Source organism: Gymnoscopelus braueri (assembly GCF_963280865.1).
Source record: "Gymnoscopelus braueri genome assembly, chromosome: 18".
NCBI lineage: Eukaryota > Metazoa > Chordata > Actinopteri > Myctophiformes > Myctophidae > Gymnoscopelus > Gymnoscopelus braueri.
The window spans coordinates 14,570,124-14,587,443 of NC_137618.1; the positions used below are offsets into that span (position 1 = coordinate 14,570,124).

Consider the following 17,320-nt stretch of genomic DNA (forward strand, 5'->3'; position numbering starts at 1 on the left):
AACTTTGAACAACAGCCAAGCGGTACAAATAAAGTAAAGGAACCTGTATTTAATCCAAAGCAGGGCCCAAGGGTCCCTTTAATAAGCAAGTGTGACATGCAGCATACTGTATAGGGATATAGAGGATATAGAAGGCCTGGTCATATGGAGACTGTTTTCAAATAACAGAGGCTAATAGCCTATTATCGCTGCAGTTGGCCTCTTTTATTATTTCCTCAGAGAAACCCAACAAAATACAATAAAGGATCAGTTTGATAGTAGTGTGGAGGAAGAACAGCGGGAGAAAAACGCCATCATAATAAACATGCCACTTCCTGGACTCTGATGCTCACCCTCGTCAGATGGGCCCCTGATTGACAGCTTTGATTTGCATTTAAATTAAAGAATCGACTACATCTTTGTTTACCGATGTTGGGCCTTCCGTTTCATCACCTCTCTCTATAATGAGATAAAGCCCTTAAATTAATTGTTGGTCACAAGAGTTCCAGACAGTGAGGATTAACAGGACATATCATACATGGATTATTTTTTTTTTAACACATCTTTTGACTGAAAGTTTTCTTTAAAGACCAAAATATCCATCAAAAAAATGAGAAAAAAATAAAGGGGAAAAAAGGCATGCATTTGTAAAAACCGGTACAGGGTTAATTCACGGCATGTGTTTAGAATCACGGAGAGAACTTATCTTTGTGTTTTCAATAGTATCATAATGTTTTTCAGGTTATTTTTGCATGACAGTAGCACAAATAGAGGCTTGCGCTTCAGGAAAGATTGATCACCATCAATAAATCCAAGGTGTATTTTCATCGACCTGGCAGTCACTGCTGACCTGACAGCTTTCTTTAAGCATTCAAATGTTGCTGTCAGGACGCCGAGAGCCTGGCGACTGTACAGCCTTCTAGACACCATGAGAGTTTGTGCTATTGGCAAGCGCACCCATACTCTTATACGCACGCACGCACGCAAGCACGCACGCACACAAAGCAGTAGCCTAACCTCACAAAATGTAACCTACATACAGATACGAAGCCCCTGCAGTATTTCCCGCTATAATGGTCACGGTCTATTCATTGTTTCATACTATATAACTGCTGAAATCCAAGTACTGTAGATTGTATGCCTATACAAATCAGCTACCTATCCCCTGGTAGTGCGATTCCTAGGTCCCCTAGTGCCACCCTACACCCCCCCCCTTCATTCCAATCTACACTGTTCTCATACATGGCCTCTCTGGAATCCAATAGGCAGAACCCATCCAACTATTTGGAGCAGTGGGGGTGTGCCATTAATACGACGCCCGGGGAGCAATTATGGGTTAAGTGTCTTGCTCAGGGACACTTAAACACATAGACTATGCGACTCCTGGATCTTTCAGTCTGCTGTATGGGAGCATTAGAAAGTTAGCGTTACCTCTATGACAATGATGAACAAAGTGGTGGATACAACGGGTGTGCAAGCACTGTGCAACACATACACTACTATGGCTTATGCTTGCAGCAATACTTCCAATATGATGACCCATTTACAAAGACATGAGCCCTGTGTGTCCAAACATTTACAGCGCGAGAGTTGGGGAAAGAGCAACTCTTTCTCTCTGCAGCATTTAAACGGCATCTATGCAGATTCAGACAAGAAAAAAAACATACAGTGGAAGTCATCACAATACAATTGCTTGTAATTGTTGAATTATTGAATCATTCAATATTATTATTGAATGATGTTTATTTTCCTTGTTGTTGAACAGTATATACAGTATGTTTGCAACTCATGCGGCTACAATGACGCGAGGAACCAGAACAAAGTCATTTTTAAACTTGTACCTGTACACAAGATTTAACTATATAAAATACACCTTGAAGAACCTTGATCTCGATTCTTGCCCTAAATCCTCAAGTCTCCTCTCCTTTAGCTGCCTTTCTCAATCCCCCTGTCACTTCTATCTCGTTATGTCATGCACTCTTTAAATCTCCTCCATCCCTTTGTCACTTCTCTCTCGCCTCATCTAACCTATATCCATAATCCATGCCTCTCTAGATCCTAAATCCTCCTTCATGTAGTGATTTGCCTTGGGTTGCCGATGATGGGCCCTATCTTGACATTCTTAAGTAATTCAAAACTGGGCAAGGAAAGGCCACCTCATTGACACTATTTCACATCTATCATACACTAGACTAGAAGACTTTGACAAGACGCTTACAGAATAATGTCCGACACCCTCACTTATCTGAAGACGATGTGGCATAAGTCACAGATAAGTCATTATCTTGGGAGGATATGACAAAGGCATTCTGACTGCAAGCGCGTTGTGAGCTTGTAGATCTGCTATTTTCAGAGCGCAACACCCGGGATCTCTTCTCCACTAGTCCCTCCCTGAGGTTTTAGTTTTATTTGTTGACGAAATTGTCAATATATTTAGTCTTAGTTTTAGTCATCATAGCTTAGTTTTTATTTAGTTTTCGTCAGCGAAAAAAAGGTAGTCGACGAGCATGTTTCATCATAGTTTTAGTCGACGAAATTAACACTGCCACAGAGGACTATCACATCATTATAGTGATAGACCCCTAGTCTCACACTGCTATTATCAGATGTCTATTAATGTTTTCTTTATATCTACTGTTCCATACCAATGCACATAATCCCCTCTAAATAGCTTCATGGAACAGCTTGTGCGTGCGTGCGTTTGAGTGTGTGATGGAATAAGCCGCTGATGAACACACACACACACACACACACACACACACACACACACACACACACACACACACACACACACAGACACTAAGATGGAGATGGCTAACCAGATAAGCACATATAACTTTGGCTTATGAAGGGGAAATGTATAATAAATACCAATACAAGCCTTAGGATGCTACCCTAAACAAAACAAAAAAGGTAGTTGCTAGAACTATCATGCCCTCTACATGAAGGACCACTCTACAGTAAAGACTTTTGATTGATTCTGCAATGTACTGTTTTTTTTGTTTTTACTCTCAAATTGTTTCCACGCAGTTTTAGCAATGAAACCTGGGAGATTGTCCTCAGTCTATCGAGCAACATACTGTATTAGAGAATGACTTGTGAGTCTACTAGAACCCCTGTTGACAGGTTGTACTAGTAGTTAGTCTGTCTGTTGTCAGGGCTCTCTGTCTTTTTCTGTCCAAGCCAGCGAGCCAGACAAACAGTGAGACAGACAGATTGATAGTGGGCAAGAGACATGGAGAACGAGACAGACAGACAGATAGACAGACAGACAGACAGACGCAAAGGAGGCTAAAGGCCAGCAATAGACACAGTGAAGAACCACGTTAATCTCAGGAGATGACATTTAAGGGCAGTTCATCCATTTTAAAAGAGGTCATTGAGGGTAGCTCTCAAAGGCTTGGTGATATACGAAAGCTTTTAGAAAAAAGTAAAGCAGAAACTCTGGTGAGAATTTTAATAGGACTTATGGAGAGAGTGTAGAGAGAAATATTCTGAGGGGGTCTTAAGAGAAATCCTAGGGGGACTTAAATGGTAAATGAATAAGACTAAGCTACCCAACAAAGAGAACACACTACCCATCACTTCCAAAGATAAATCTATGCCCCTGTGCACACATTTACATGTTTCTTTCATTAAAAAAAGATGAAGGGGAATGCTGTTCCAGTAATCCCCACCCTGTGAAGGACTTTTCCCATTTAATAAAATAACGCTGCAAGTAACTGCTAATTCAGTTTAGATAATTTTTTGGCTCACATCTGAAGTGGCCAGCTGTGCGATGATGCAGCAGTTGTCATGCTTGGTCAAATTTGATAATGGTAAAGTTATAATGGTAATAATGGTAAAGTTTAAGGCCAGTGTGGTGGTGGTGGGGGAGGTGAAGGAGGAAGAGGAGAAAGAGGAAGGCACCCGATTAACTTCACAGTTTATGACTCCTTTTACCTCCTGCTGAACTCTGATCCTCAAAAGTGGAGGGGATAACAGTGTGTCCTTGAGTTACAGTAAAATACATTTTTTTAAAGTTTTACATTAATATAAAGGGTTGATGGGGTCAAGAACGGAGTCTGAAAAGAAAGACAAGGAAGGCACTTACATCTTACAGTAAGATGGCCGCACAGCTAAGCTGAACCAACTACCGTAAACTACTTTTAATCTCATCGCAATGTGATGTACTGTATAGCTTGTAATCATGTTTAATATGTACTGTATAGTCCACAAAGTCTGCTAAAATAGCTCGGACTACAAGTCCTAAACCTTTTTAAACAGATATCAAAATGTAGGGAACTGTTTTTAGCTTTGATAACCAATTTTGCTACAGCCAATTTATCCTCCGTCTATCTATAAGCTAACAACACTTCGCATTGCGAGGCGCTGTTAGCTTGTAGATCTGTTATTTTTTGACAGCAGGCATGCAAGAAAATACTATGATACATGTTATGTTGAGTAGAGTGTGCTTCACATACAGTAGGTGTACAGTAGAATATACAGTTACAAAAACCCATTGCTGCCAAGAATGGCAACATGAATTTTGAAATGTATCGAAAAGAGTATCGTTCAGGGTATCGAAGCAAAGGTATCGGTATCGAAGATTTATGATACCCATAAATCTTCTACACCCAACTGTATATGCCAGCAGTCTAGCAGTTTTTTTTCCTTTAACCTCTTCCTTGTGTACATCCTAACCTACATAAAATAGGTTAAGATCAGACAATGATGATCAGACCGACAGCCTTAACAGAGTCAAGTGCTTTCCCTCTGCAAACCCTACAAGACGTCCCATTTCTGTCGCCCGAATCCCATTAAAAACGTAATATTAATCTGTGAATGCATTCGTACACTGTATGTCTACACAGCAAAATGCCCTGAGAGTGTAAAAATGGACCCACGCCCTCAGAGTTGAACCAACACTGATGGCACCAAATTCTGTGCAGAGACTGTTGGTTCAAGAGATATACAGAATGATGAGGAAGAGTGAGGAAGAATGACAAGTTAGGTCAGTTCTTGCTAAACAAAAACAAAATGATACTTGCCTTTAGCGTTCTGGTGGGAGCCCAGCCTGTGCCATCAATAGAATGCTCCCGCAACAAGCTGCAGACACATACACAACGACAGTCAATACATTTGCTGTGGATGTACAGGTACAGTATATAAAGCCTTTTGTTGGTATATTTGTGTGACAGAACGTACTGTTAAGGTTCATTAGCCTGCATGCAATTATATTTTTTAAGATTGTCAAACTGAGTTTGTCCTATGTCTATTAATTTGTTTTACTGAGTGTGTGATCTTGACTATAAACGCTTGTGCTTGAGGCGAGCAGGTTCATCAAGTGAGTGAGTGAATGAATGATGCATAAATCAATACATGATTGATCAATAATTATGTGCATCAGGTCCAGAATAAAGTTGAATACTGCCACGGATACCTAATGAGTAAAACAATTTCATCTCTTTGCACCCTCTATTTTTTCTCTCTTTGTGTAGGGGTGTGCGTGTGCGTGTGTGTTGAAAAATGAATCAAGGCCAATCGAAATTTGGTTAATGAGAGAACAGGGTACGCAAGAAATAGTAATGTCGATTTAAACATAAAAGATAGAAAGGGTTGCAAAAAAGTTGCTGTTGTGGGAGGGTGAGTTACCTCAGGCAGATCTCTCCGGTCTCAGCGATGTTAGGGTGCCATATTCTGGTGAGGCATTTCACTTTGGGAGGCTGTAAGGAAAAACGATGAAAACAGAGGACAGAGAGACAGAGAGTAAGGTGAGAAAAGAAAGTGGGAGTGAGAGAGAGACACGAAAGGGGATGGGTATCAGTGAGACCAGCTTTGAACCAAGCTAACAATTTGGCCTAGGAAGAGAATGAAGGTGGATAAAGTACAAATTCACCACGGTGTGATGCTTCAAGACAAAAAAAGGAACAAGGAAAAAAAAACACGCTGCAAAGAAAGTAGCTCAAAGGTCTTTAAATATTAAAAAAAAAAAAATCTTACCATTTTTGAAGGTAGCAGATTTAGTCAACATACCGTAGTTAGTTATGTCTAACAACATACTTTGAATAAATCCATGATTGTTTTATGGATGGGCATTTTCGGGTATAGAATCAATGTTTTTTCTATGGTATATACCATTAGCCTCGCGTGGCCAGACTATATCACTGCGTGGATATGAGTCTGGTGCTTCTATGAGGACGTTTTTTTCCCAGGGCCGGGATCAAAAGAATGGCTCTGGGACGCAGTTGGTTAGACCTAAAACAAACTACCAATTACAGTCTCCCACATTTGAATACTGGGCCCTGATTGGTCACCCCAGACTTCGGGAGCAGGAAATGGATTCACAACGGAGCGGGGCCAGACCCAAATCGTATTTTTTTTTTGTGCACTGGTACAGTCGTCTGGTCCCAGGCTACTATACCATAGCATTGTGGTCACAGCCCATAAACACTGACATACTGTACAGGTATTGAAATCTGCAATCTAAATCAAACCCCTTTAGTTTGTTAACAAAGTAAACATAAATGACCAGGCCAACAATAACCATAATGTGTCAGTAGTAACTGGAATAAACTGTGTAGAATAAGTGTACATTTAAATAAATACAAATACAAAATATATATATTTTTTTTAATTCCACACAGACAATGCGCTAGGATTTAGAGCAATATGCAATCCTACAAAAGTGCAGTGGTGAAACTGTGCTAGCAAGAAAGTTTAGTATCTTTTTTTAAGGATTACTCCATCACTGGTGCGGTTGGCTTCATGCAGGGTACGCTGGAAAACTTAATAAATACAGTATGAGACTAGAATTTAAATTATGTTTGGGATAAAGCCCTCGGCTCTGCAGCCTAGGGCCTAGTCCTCAATGCCATTAGGAGAATGTGCAGGTACGTGGTCATGTTTATATCAATGTCAGTGACTCAGTGTACACTCAAGTGTCTCATCACTTTCAAAACTACGTAGCTGTCAACCTGAAAATAGAGTTGTTTTTTCAACCCCTGAGCAGCTCACTGAGAGTTTTCACCGGAGAGCAGAAAACCTCTTATTGTGCCAATTGTTCTGCAGAAATATATTATACTATATTTCAGGGCTGAGACGAAAAGCATAAAATGTGGCGTGGATGCTTTATGGCGACAGGTTTTCTGTTCATGGCCATTTACAACCTCTCATAAAAGAGAGCCCTACATCCTAAACACTGAGTTTACTGCCTTTCTCATTAGGCCTCCATTAAGATAAAGAGCAGCAGCTGTGTGCGTGTGTCTGTGAGTGTGCGTGCGTGCGTGCGTGAATGCAAATTGGTTATAAATTGTACTCAAGCTTTTATGGAAGGTGTTAAGATCGATCGATGTCTCCAGCAGGTTCACACCGGACGTGCGTGCATACAAACACAAACACACACACACACACAAAGAAGCGGACAGTCAAAGACACATAATGGAAGTGGCACATAACGTCATGACAATACAGAGCCGCACACAAATAAAAGCACTTGGACACATCTCAAACACACAAGCACATAAAAGCAAACACATGGACACATGCAAACACACACAGGCAGGGAGAGATAAAAGAGTGTAAAGGATTAATAGATGGATGAGTGGACAGACAGACAGACAGACAGACAGGTGAAAGAGGAGAGCAGAGGCCGGGGGCTGTAACCAGGGTTATAGTTAACTAAAACCACCACAATAACTAAAACTAGAATTGACACTTTAATAAAAACAAGGCTTTAGAATAAAATTTATAAATAACTGAAACTGTATTGTGAGTTTACAAAACTGGAACTAACTAAAATCATAGAGAAAATGTCCTTAGTTTTAGTATTTGTCAAAAATCTTCAAAAATAGATCACAATGTGACACGTTGTGAGCTTGTATATCAGCTAGTTTTACTATTTATTTTACCTTGCTGAATCTTGCACCTGAATGATCCATATTACAATGATAAACTAAAGCAAACAGTAAAACTAATACAAATTAAACTTTTTCAAAAAATATAAACCTAACTAAACTAGCAAACCCACTTTAAAAACGAATCAAAACTAAACTGAAACTGAAAATAAAAAGTCATAACGAAATAGAAATAAACCTGAAATGAACTATATAATAACCTTGGTTGTAACTTTGCTTCAGCCTGCTTCACAGAGGAAAACACAGTAAACGGAAAGGTGATGAATAAAACCCAATATTGATTTTCATTCCCCTACAATAATGTAACCGGTACACTGAACTTCTGAAGCCTAGGAACATTTCTAGGCATTTGATGGAAAGCCGTACAGTCACAAGCTTGATGGTTGATGGCTGACTCCATTATCAGCACCGGACATGGATGCACACACACACACACACACACACACACACACACACACTAGTGTATCTTTCTTACTATCTTTGTGGGGACGTCAAAAGCAACATTTCATTAAAAAAATAATTTTCACTTAACCTGCTGGCCCAACCTAATCATAACCATAACCGTAATTACAACAACACCTACAGTAACCCTAATGTCTGAATCCCTAAGCCTCTAATTATAACCTTAACTATAATAATCGGTACCCATACAAATCACTATTTTCCTCCTCAGTACCAGAAAAAAAAGTGAATTTCTGCTGGATTTGCTATTCTTGTAGGGACTTTGTTTTAACCACAAAGATAGTAAAACTAAACACACACATGCGTGCACGCACACGCACACAATAACAGGAGATGACAAGCGCACTCACCACCATGTTGTAGGCTTCAGGGACATCTATTTCAAACTGGAACTTTCCACTCTGGTAGTATCCCTCATCTGTGAACAGAGTGAGAGAGAAAGGGAAGGTAAATTAAATATATGTTTGAAAAAAATCACTTTGCTATGAGAACTGTGTTCTCCAACAGGCTTCTTGTCAGGGACCGAGTTGGTCGGAAGGAGAGACACAGGGAAAACTTTGTGGGTTTTAAAACATTGTTCTCTTTTTTATTTCTTTTTCTTTCTTTTATTTTTTCCTTTGTTGCAAATAATGATTTAACAAAACAAATGTGCTCAACACAAAAAGGAAATTAAACTAAATAACTAAACAGACAAACAACAACTGAACTGAAAACTGGACTAACTAGAATGACACAGGAGGTGGACATATATAGGGATGGGTCAGACCACTGTTAACACAAAAGGGGGAAAAGACAAAGACTACCATTGACACACACTCTAAGAACCCCTGCCCCACCCCATAGTGCAGAGGGACTGTGGTGCAGTCCAATTGTCCAGATTAGCTGCAGATCTGGAGCAGCTGATCCCCATTCCTTTGGCCAGCCCATAATGTCCATTTATGTCAGCAGCCTCCCACAGAACTGGTATCTCAAAGAAACTCATAAATGAACTCATAGAAAACAACTAAACAATAAATTATATAATTTCAACTGGTTAATAATAAACTGAAAATAAACACTAAATATATAAAGCAAAAGGAAGAGTTACCATACATTATAGTCTATGTGTGGCTGCTGAGTCAGCCATCACACACTCCCCCCCTTCGGAGTTCTCGCTGAAACAGCGAGAGATAATCTGAAGTCATGTTGAGTTGGCCGGATATGTGCTGCACTGTAAAGCGGAAAGGTTGCATGGCCAGGTACCACCTTGTGATGCGGCGGCCAGTGGTGTCTGTCATCTGCTGCATCCACTGGAGGGCTTTATGGTCAGTCTGGATCCCCTCACACTTCACGCTTCTCACTTCACGTTTCTCGCTTCACATTTCACGCTTCACGTCGTTTCACGTCCCTCACGTCCATCATGTCCCTCACGTCCATCACGTCCCTCATGTCCATCACGTCCATCATGCAAGGGACGACACAAGCCATTTACCAGGTCAGCAGCTGCACACCAACAACCCCCCTCACAACACACTACCAGTGTGGTGTGAGAATCCACAGGTTGGCCACCTCCATGCTGATGAAATGTTTTTTGAAAGTCATCAGAAAATGTTCACCATCACTCTCAGTTAGGAATCTAGGCTCTGGAGAGAACCGAAATCGACCTGAGGTAGCGACGTCTGGAGAACCCTCTGTAGAAACTGTTGCTTCGGCCTGTGGACCAGGTTCATCACCTGCCATGTGGGCCTGAACAATACCGGCCCAGTCTGCCAGTGTTGGCTCTCGGCTGATCTCAGTGTCCCCTCCAGTGGCTCCAGAGTCTGGACTATCCTCCTCCTCCTGTATTGGTTTGGTGATCCTCTTCCTCCTCTGCCACGCTTCATGGCTCATCAGGGTTTGGAAAAAATGTTTAGAAAAAAAAAACCTGTGCTCTCCACCGTTGTCCCACCACTGCCACCATCTGTCAGGGACCGAGTTGGTCGGAAGGAGAGACACAGGGAAAACTTTGTGGGTTTTAAAACATTGTTCTCTTTTTTATTTCTTTTTCTTTCTTTTATTTTTTCCTTTGTTGCAAATAATGATTTAACAAAACAAATGTGCTCAACACAAAAAGGAAATTAAACTAAATAACTAAACAGACAAACAACAACTGAACTGAAAACTGGACTAACTAGAATGACACAGGAGGTGGACATATATAGGGATGGGTCAGACCACTGTTAACACAAAAGGGGGAAAAGACAAAGACTACCATTGACACACACTCTAAGAACCCCTGCCCCACCCCATAGTGCAGAGGGACTGTGGTGCAGTCCAATTGTCCAGATTAGCTGCAGATCTGGAGCAGCTGATCCCCATTCCTTTGGCCAGCCCATAATGTCCATTTATGTCAGCAGCCTCCCACAGAACTGGTATCTCAAAGAAACTCATAAATGAACTCATAGAAAACAACTAAACAATAAATTATATAATTTCAACTGGTTAATAATAAACTGAAAATAAACACTAAATATATAAAGCAAAAGGAAGAGTTACCATACATTATAGTCTATGTGTGGCTGCTGAGTCAGCCATCACACAGCTTCTATTTTTTAATAGTCCCTTTCACTTTTAAATGTAACATTCAGATTTGAATGCTTCTGTTGATCCTAGTTATACAGCTTTGATCAATGTCTTTACAAAGGATCCAAAATTTTCATACGACCACACCTGACATCCATGTAGCTACTATCTATAGACTATCTATCAGCAGTTTCTGAAATACTCAGACCAGGCCGTTTGGCAGCAACAACCATGCCACGTTCAAAGTTGCTTAAATCTCCTTTCTTCGCCCACTCTGATGCCTGGTTTGAACTGCAGCAGATCCGGCCTACATGTACAGTGTATTGAGTTGCTTGTGATAATGAATTTATTTGTATAGAGATTTTCCAAAAAATGTACAAAGTGCCTTACAGAACATGTTAAAAACAGCAAATAAAAACACAAAACACCACTTGTAGTCAGCAAATAAAACAAGTTATGCAATCAGAGCTGAAATACTGTAAGCACATAAACTTAGGAAAAAACACATAACATACAGGTGTGCTTTCAGAAGCAATTTAAAAGAAGACACTAGTTCTGTTAGCCTAAGATCCGCGGGCTGGAAATTCTAAAGCCTAGGTGCCCAGGCCGCAAAGCGCGGTCACCACAGGTAAAGAGTCTTAGGAGCAATCATAAGAGCCCTACCTGAGGATCTGAGGGCGGATTCAGACTGAGTCCGATTGATTCGATTTTAAAATCATTCCCGAGTACGATTGCCCTCTCACCGCTGGCCAGCATTCACACTGGCCATGATTTTTCCGTTCCCGAGTGCACTTATATTCAACTGTGATGGTACTTAGGTGCCTGTGCACTGTGGACTATGGGGCTTTGGGAGGTAAAGGATGTCACGTCACAGAAGAAGAGTGACTTGTCAGAGTTTAGAGCGAATGATAAAGTCTCACTGTGTTCCTGACATTATCTTAAGTTGTAATAATAACAGAACAACAATACACAACCAAAGCAGTGCACGCTCTTTAAAACGGTCAGGTTGGTGGATGATCATCCTAACAATCTTTTATGATGATGATGATGATGATGATGAGAGGGAAGAGGATGAGGTGGAGTTTGATGATGAGATGGATGATACTGATCAGTGAAATTGTGTTTTGATTACTTAAGAAAGTTATATTATGCCTAAACGTAAGCCAGAAATTTGATACTTGTGTGTTTTTCACCAATAAAGAATGGTTGTACCATGTCAGTGACCTTTCCATTACATTCCTGGTGTTAAAGATCTATGAAAAAGTGGGTTTATTTGTCTATGTACGTTGTCTGGTTCAGGAGATATGAAAATCGGCGTTTCCTCCACTCGTGTGGACATTGATTCAAGATGGTCACCAAATGAACCCTATGGGACATTATAACAAGAAGAAATCTTAACTAGACACCATAAGGGTCCTAAAAAACATGGGGCATGTGATTTGAAAAAAAAATGTTAATTTGTCTCTGTATGTTGTTTACTTCAAGAGTTCAGGTTGGGGATAGGTGTAAGAAAGGGTTAAAATTAACCCATGGGGCATTAGTTGACCCTGGCAACAAGAAGAAATCTTAACTAGACACCATTAGGGTCCTAAAAAAAACATGTGGTAAAAAAGGTTCTGTTAGCCAATACACCTTACAAATTTAGTACAAAGAGAAATATATATGTGATAATTGTGATTTGAACATTTTCTGCTATTTTTTTGCTGTTTATGTTCTATAATAGAGTCAAGACTTGTTTGAATCTTAATAATAACCGCTTTAATGAATTCCTTGGGTCAAAAGGTATAGACAAACCATTAGTGTGCTAAAAAAAACAGGTTACAGGAATGTGTTCTTCGGGTGCTGGTGGCGCCTCTTCCCTGCCCTACTAAATTGAGGTGACCTTATCAGTGCTTCTCCATCTCTTTCTCATTTGCTGGTCATCCAATCAGATGCACACAGGCTTCTCTTTGGTCTGACAGCAAATTAGCACCTTGTTCAGCGACACAGGGTCTGTTTTAATAAGGGCCTTTAATGAGGTAGATGGCATTTATAGTCTCTATTACTCTAGGATCTTATGGCATTGGTGACATATGGTTGTAAAACATAAATATATAAAAAATTAAAGCAATAAAAATGACTTGAGCATTTTCAGGGACGGAGAGAGGCAGGTGGAGATGTGGGGAGAGGGAGAAGGTGGCAGACAGCGAGACGAAAGGAGACGTTAGGATGAGAGAGACGATGCCCTTGACAGTTAAATTATGGTGCAGGGATACAGACTTAAACAGTGAGTCATACCTTGGACCAACACTCAATGCGCTTAAGAGAGGAAGAGAATGTGAGAGAGAGAGATGGCTTTAAAAAGATGGCTGAATATCTCTCTACTCAACTTCAGGCGAGCCACATGGGAGGGAACATTCTGGGTCAGAAAATTAACCTTTGAGCTAAACTTCTAATGCAGATGTATTCATGTTCACATGTTCAATGAATCAGGAATAAAATATGAACAAATCAGGAATGAAATATACAGATTCTAGTCATTCATCTGAATATGCAACAATGTCTAGAATAAGTCACATTTAAATCTAGATTAAAAACAACTCGTTTTTATCTACCCTTCTTTCTGCCATTATAAACTGCTCAAAAAAAATAAAGGGAACACTTTGATCCCTTAATTCATTTGAGTTTTTTCATTAACTGTGTACATAATGCTAACGAAAACTGCTCAAAAGAATTAAGGGATCAAAGTGTTCCCTTTATTTTTTTGAGCAGTGTATATTGGTCTAATCTTGTTTTGAAAGGTTGTTTCCGTCCCGTTACATTTTCTATTCTGTTTTATTATGTTGTGCAGCATTTTGGTCAACTTTGGTTGTTTTAAAATGTGCTTTATAAATCAAATTGACTTGACAATTTTTTTTTAATCGTAACACCTAATATTTTGATTATCTGTAATCTATTTTGTAAATGGCAAAAACTAATAATCAAAACTAAGATTAGAAGAAGTCGCTAATCCCGGACACCGCTATCTCGGTGTGAGATTTATGATAGACAAAACTAGACAAAGATTATCACCAAGTGTTTGTAAATACTATCTCACTCAGGTATGATGATAACATGCAGAGTTCATCCTCCTTTCCATTGATAAAGCAGCGTTAATGGAAAGAAAACTATTTACAAATGGAACTTGTCTCCATATAATAACCTTGGCTCCAAGGAGCGCCCTTTTCAAATTTTCTATACAATCTGGTGTAAAAATGTATAATATTGCAGTGCAGACTAGACTTTAGACAGAATGAGGAAAACGAACAAAAAGAGATTCCATCCATTTACCATAGTATTCTCTTTTGTGATGCCGTGCAGTGACTGGTTGGCAGCCTGGCAGCCCGGAACAATATGCGACTATTTCCCATGGCCTAATTTACTAGTCATTTTACAAGTTCAAGTTGTTTATTGTCTGTGTAATGTAAAGCAGTGACACACAGTTCATAGCAACGTTGCAGGCAGTCAAAGTATTGTACTGTAAGCATTCCTCAACAGTGTGAACTCACCACTACTTCAATTTGACCTTCAGAGTTCCAACTTGCTCTGGCACAGCTACTGTACAACAGTGATTCTATTAACCTTGTTAGTTTCTTTTTGCTAAATTTGGAGTAGCCAATCATTTTTTACCCAATTTATCTCCAATTTTTGTCCATATGCCAACCCTCCCAACACATTTCTGTGTTGCCACTGCTATTGTACCCTACTGGCACACCACCCAGTGAGGAACCCCCACCGGGAGGATGTAGCACAATCCTACTACTCCCGTTCGACACCCCTGTTGACAGCAGGGCTGCCCCAGCTCGGCTTCCTTCCCCCGAACACAGCCGATTGTGTTTGTGAAGATGCAAGCCAGATTCTACACTCCATGGTGGTGGAGACTGAGAGGCACTTTGCCCCTGCGCCACCCGACCGTGTAGTGTTCCTGAGCAGCTCAACAATGACTGGTCAGCCAATATCAAAGCAAGGGAAAACAGGGAGGATATTTTGGTGCAGCTGAACTTGAAAAATTATACCATTGGGAATTACTGTATCAAATGTTCAAAGTATTTAATCAGTAACCTTAAGACTCGCCCCAAAACATGCTTGGATAGCTCGCTCCCATTTCTTTTGCGGACCAGCGGTTCTTGTATTTGTTTTACGGAGGATAAGGTTAGGAATAAGGTTAGGTTTAGGAATAGTTTACTGAGGTTACGTTTAGGAAAACCAGGTGAATACCGCCGGATTTGTCCCAGAGGTGTTTTGGGGCGAGCGTTTTGGTATTCATTATTTTAATCACCCCCTCCAAGTGCAAAAACAATGTAAAAAGAAAACATAGGAGTTTGTGTGGTGCAACCCATTTTAATTTAGCATCTCCACCTTAGACTTAGTAAGGTCTTGCAGACAGCTGGTGCAATCCACCCCTGAGCTTTATTATTGGCTCATTAGATGATGTGGAGTTTGCTGTTGTCAGCATTCCCTGCATAGCCAACAGCCATGCCAAATTTAACCCAGTAAGAGAAAACATGTAAAAGTTTAAATAACATATGTTAAGTAACATATGTTACTCAACACCACAGGAGAGATTATTCAAAATGTTAGCTTTATTTTCTTTCTTTAATTTTTTATTTTTTATGAAAGAAGAACATCAGACTATGGAATGAGGTATTACTTGTTTAGATTGACTCAATAGTTTTGGAACTACACATTATAGAATTAATGTAAATGTAAAAGCTGCAAACGGAGGATTTCACATTGAAAGGGAAAACACACTCATTCTCTCTCTCTCTTTTCATCCACCAATCTCTGGTCTAAAGTATCCCAAAGGACATCTGAAAGCTGAATGCCAAAGGTGAGGGACAGGTTTAGACTCTCTGAGTAGTGTTAATCACTCTATTTCAGCATTGACAGAGTTGATCTGTAGCCATGTTTTTTATTCAATAAATAAATAATAAGTCAATCTAAATAGGTAATATCTCATTGTGTAGAGCTATGATTCTCTACATTCATATGAAATGAAAAAACAAATAAATAATAATAACAGTAATTTAATAGTCACCCCTTATGTTTGCTTACACATCGTAAGGCGAACCTAACGATTATAAAAGACCCATTTTACCAGGAGGAGCTGACGTAATGAAAAAGGAACTAGGAAATGGATTGAGAGGACCAACCTAAGTTGATATTTATGCGTTTAGGTTTATGTTCTGACGTTTTAGGTGAATGATAGACAAGTATGAGATTGTGCTGATGAGATGCGATACACTATTAGTCCTATTAGTCCCATAGGGGAAATTAGGGTGTTACAGCAGCATGAAATAAAATAAGCAAGAGATAATACAAAAAACGATATAATAAAACCACCACGCAACAATACACTAAACACCTTCACAACCATACACACATCCTGTACTCACACAACCACAAACAAAACAAACGCACACTGACTGACTGACTCACTCACGCGTGAGTAAACCAACATAGTACCACACGCATACACTAGTTGTTTGAACAGTCTGTAAACTCTCCATGATTTATGGACACAAAAGGAGCGAGTTTCTCACACATTGTATAGTCTGCTAGCTGTTGGCACAAAGGAAGGTTGGCTGGCTGAAGGTGCTCGCCCTTTTCCGCAGCTCATCATAGAGTGGATGGGAGGGGTGGATTGGAGTCGAGTTTGAGTCTGTCCCTTGTCCTCCTCATCCTTTGAGGATTCAGTGTTTTTTGCTGTTCTTGTAATAAATTTGGTACTTTCCCCGCCTATAATGACATGCCCAAAATAAGGACGGCAGGTTGAACTTGGTAAAAAAAAGGAAATGTGACAGATCGGCTGTATAGTTACCGATACCGCTGCCGTCAAAAAAGTCAAATAATGGCTGATATATCAGCAAAACCGATATATCGGTCAAGCTCTGCTCTAGTCCACTTTGCAATTACTTTAATACATTATTTAAGAAAACAATATCTTCAGAGGTGAAGTACTCTCACTCATTCGCGCGCGCACACACACACACACACACACACACACACACACACACACACACACACACACACACACACACACACACACACACACACACACACACACACACACACACACACACACACACACACACACACACACACACACACACACACACACACACACACACACACACACACACACACACACAGTAACTTGAGGTACGACCTCCCTCATATACAGTAAATGGCCAAACCATGGCTGACTGCTGACTAAGCGTGACAATGACAGAGCAACCATCTAATTAGGCAAGACAAACCGTCTGCTTTGAATTATAGATGAGTTAGGACAGTGCAGAGGAAAGGAGAGTGAGAGAAAGAGAGGGGTGGTCAGATCCAGGAGGAGAGAAAGAGAGCAGAGAGAGAGAAAGAGAGTGAGAGAGAGAGTGTGTGTGTCTGTGTGTGTGTGTGAGAGAGTGAGTGAG

At 40.2% G+C, this 17,320-nt stretch overlaps 1 protein-coding gene across 1 annotated transcript in view; it reads right to left on the bottom strand.

Moving 5' to 3' along the window:
• ube2f (ubiquitin-conjugating enzyme E2F (putative)) overlaps window positions 1–17,320 on the bottom strand; it is a 65,068-nt gene that overhangs the window by 22,481 nt on the left and 25,267 nt on the right. The window contains exons 5-7 of the mRNA XM_080412744.1: window positions 8,687–8,754; window positions 5,614–5,684; window positions 5,010–5,067 (exon numbers count right to left, since the gene is read on the bottom strand). Coding sequence (XP_080268870.1) covers window positions 5,010–5,067; window positions 5,614–5,684; window positions 8,687–8,754 — 197 coding nt within the window. The remainder of the gene's footprint in view (window positions 1–5,009; window positions 5,068–5,613; window positions 5,685–8,686; window positions 8,755–17,320) is intronic.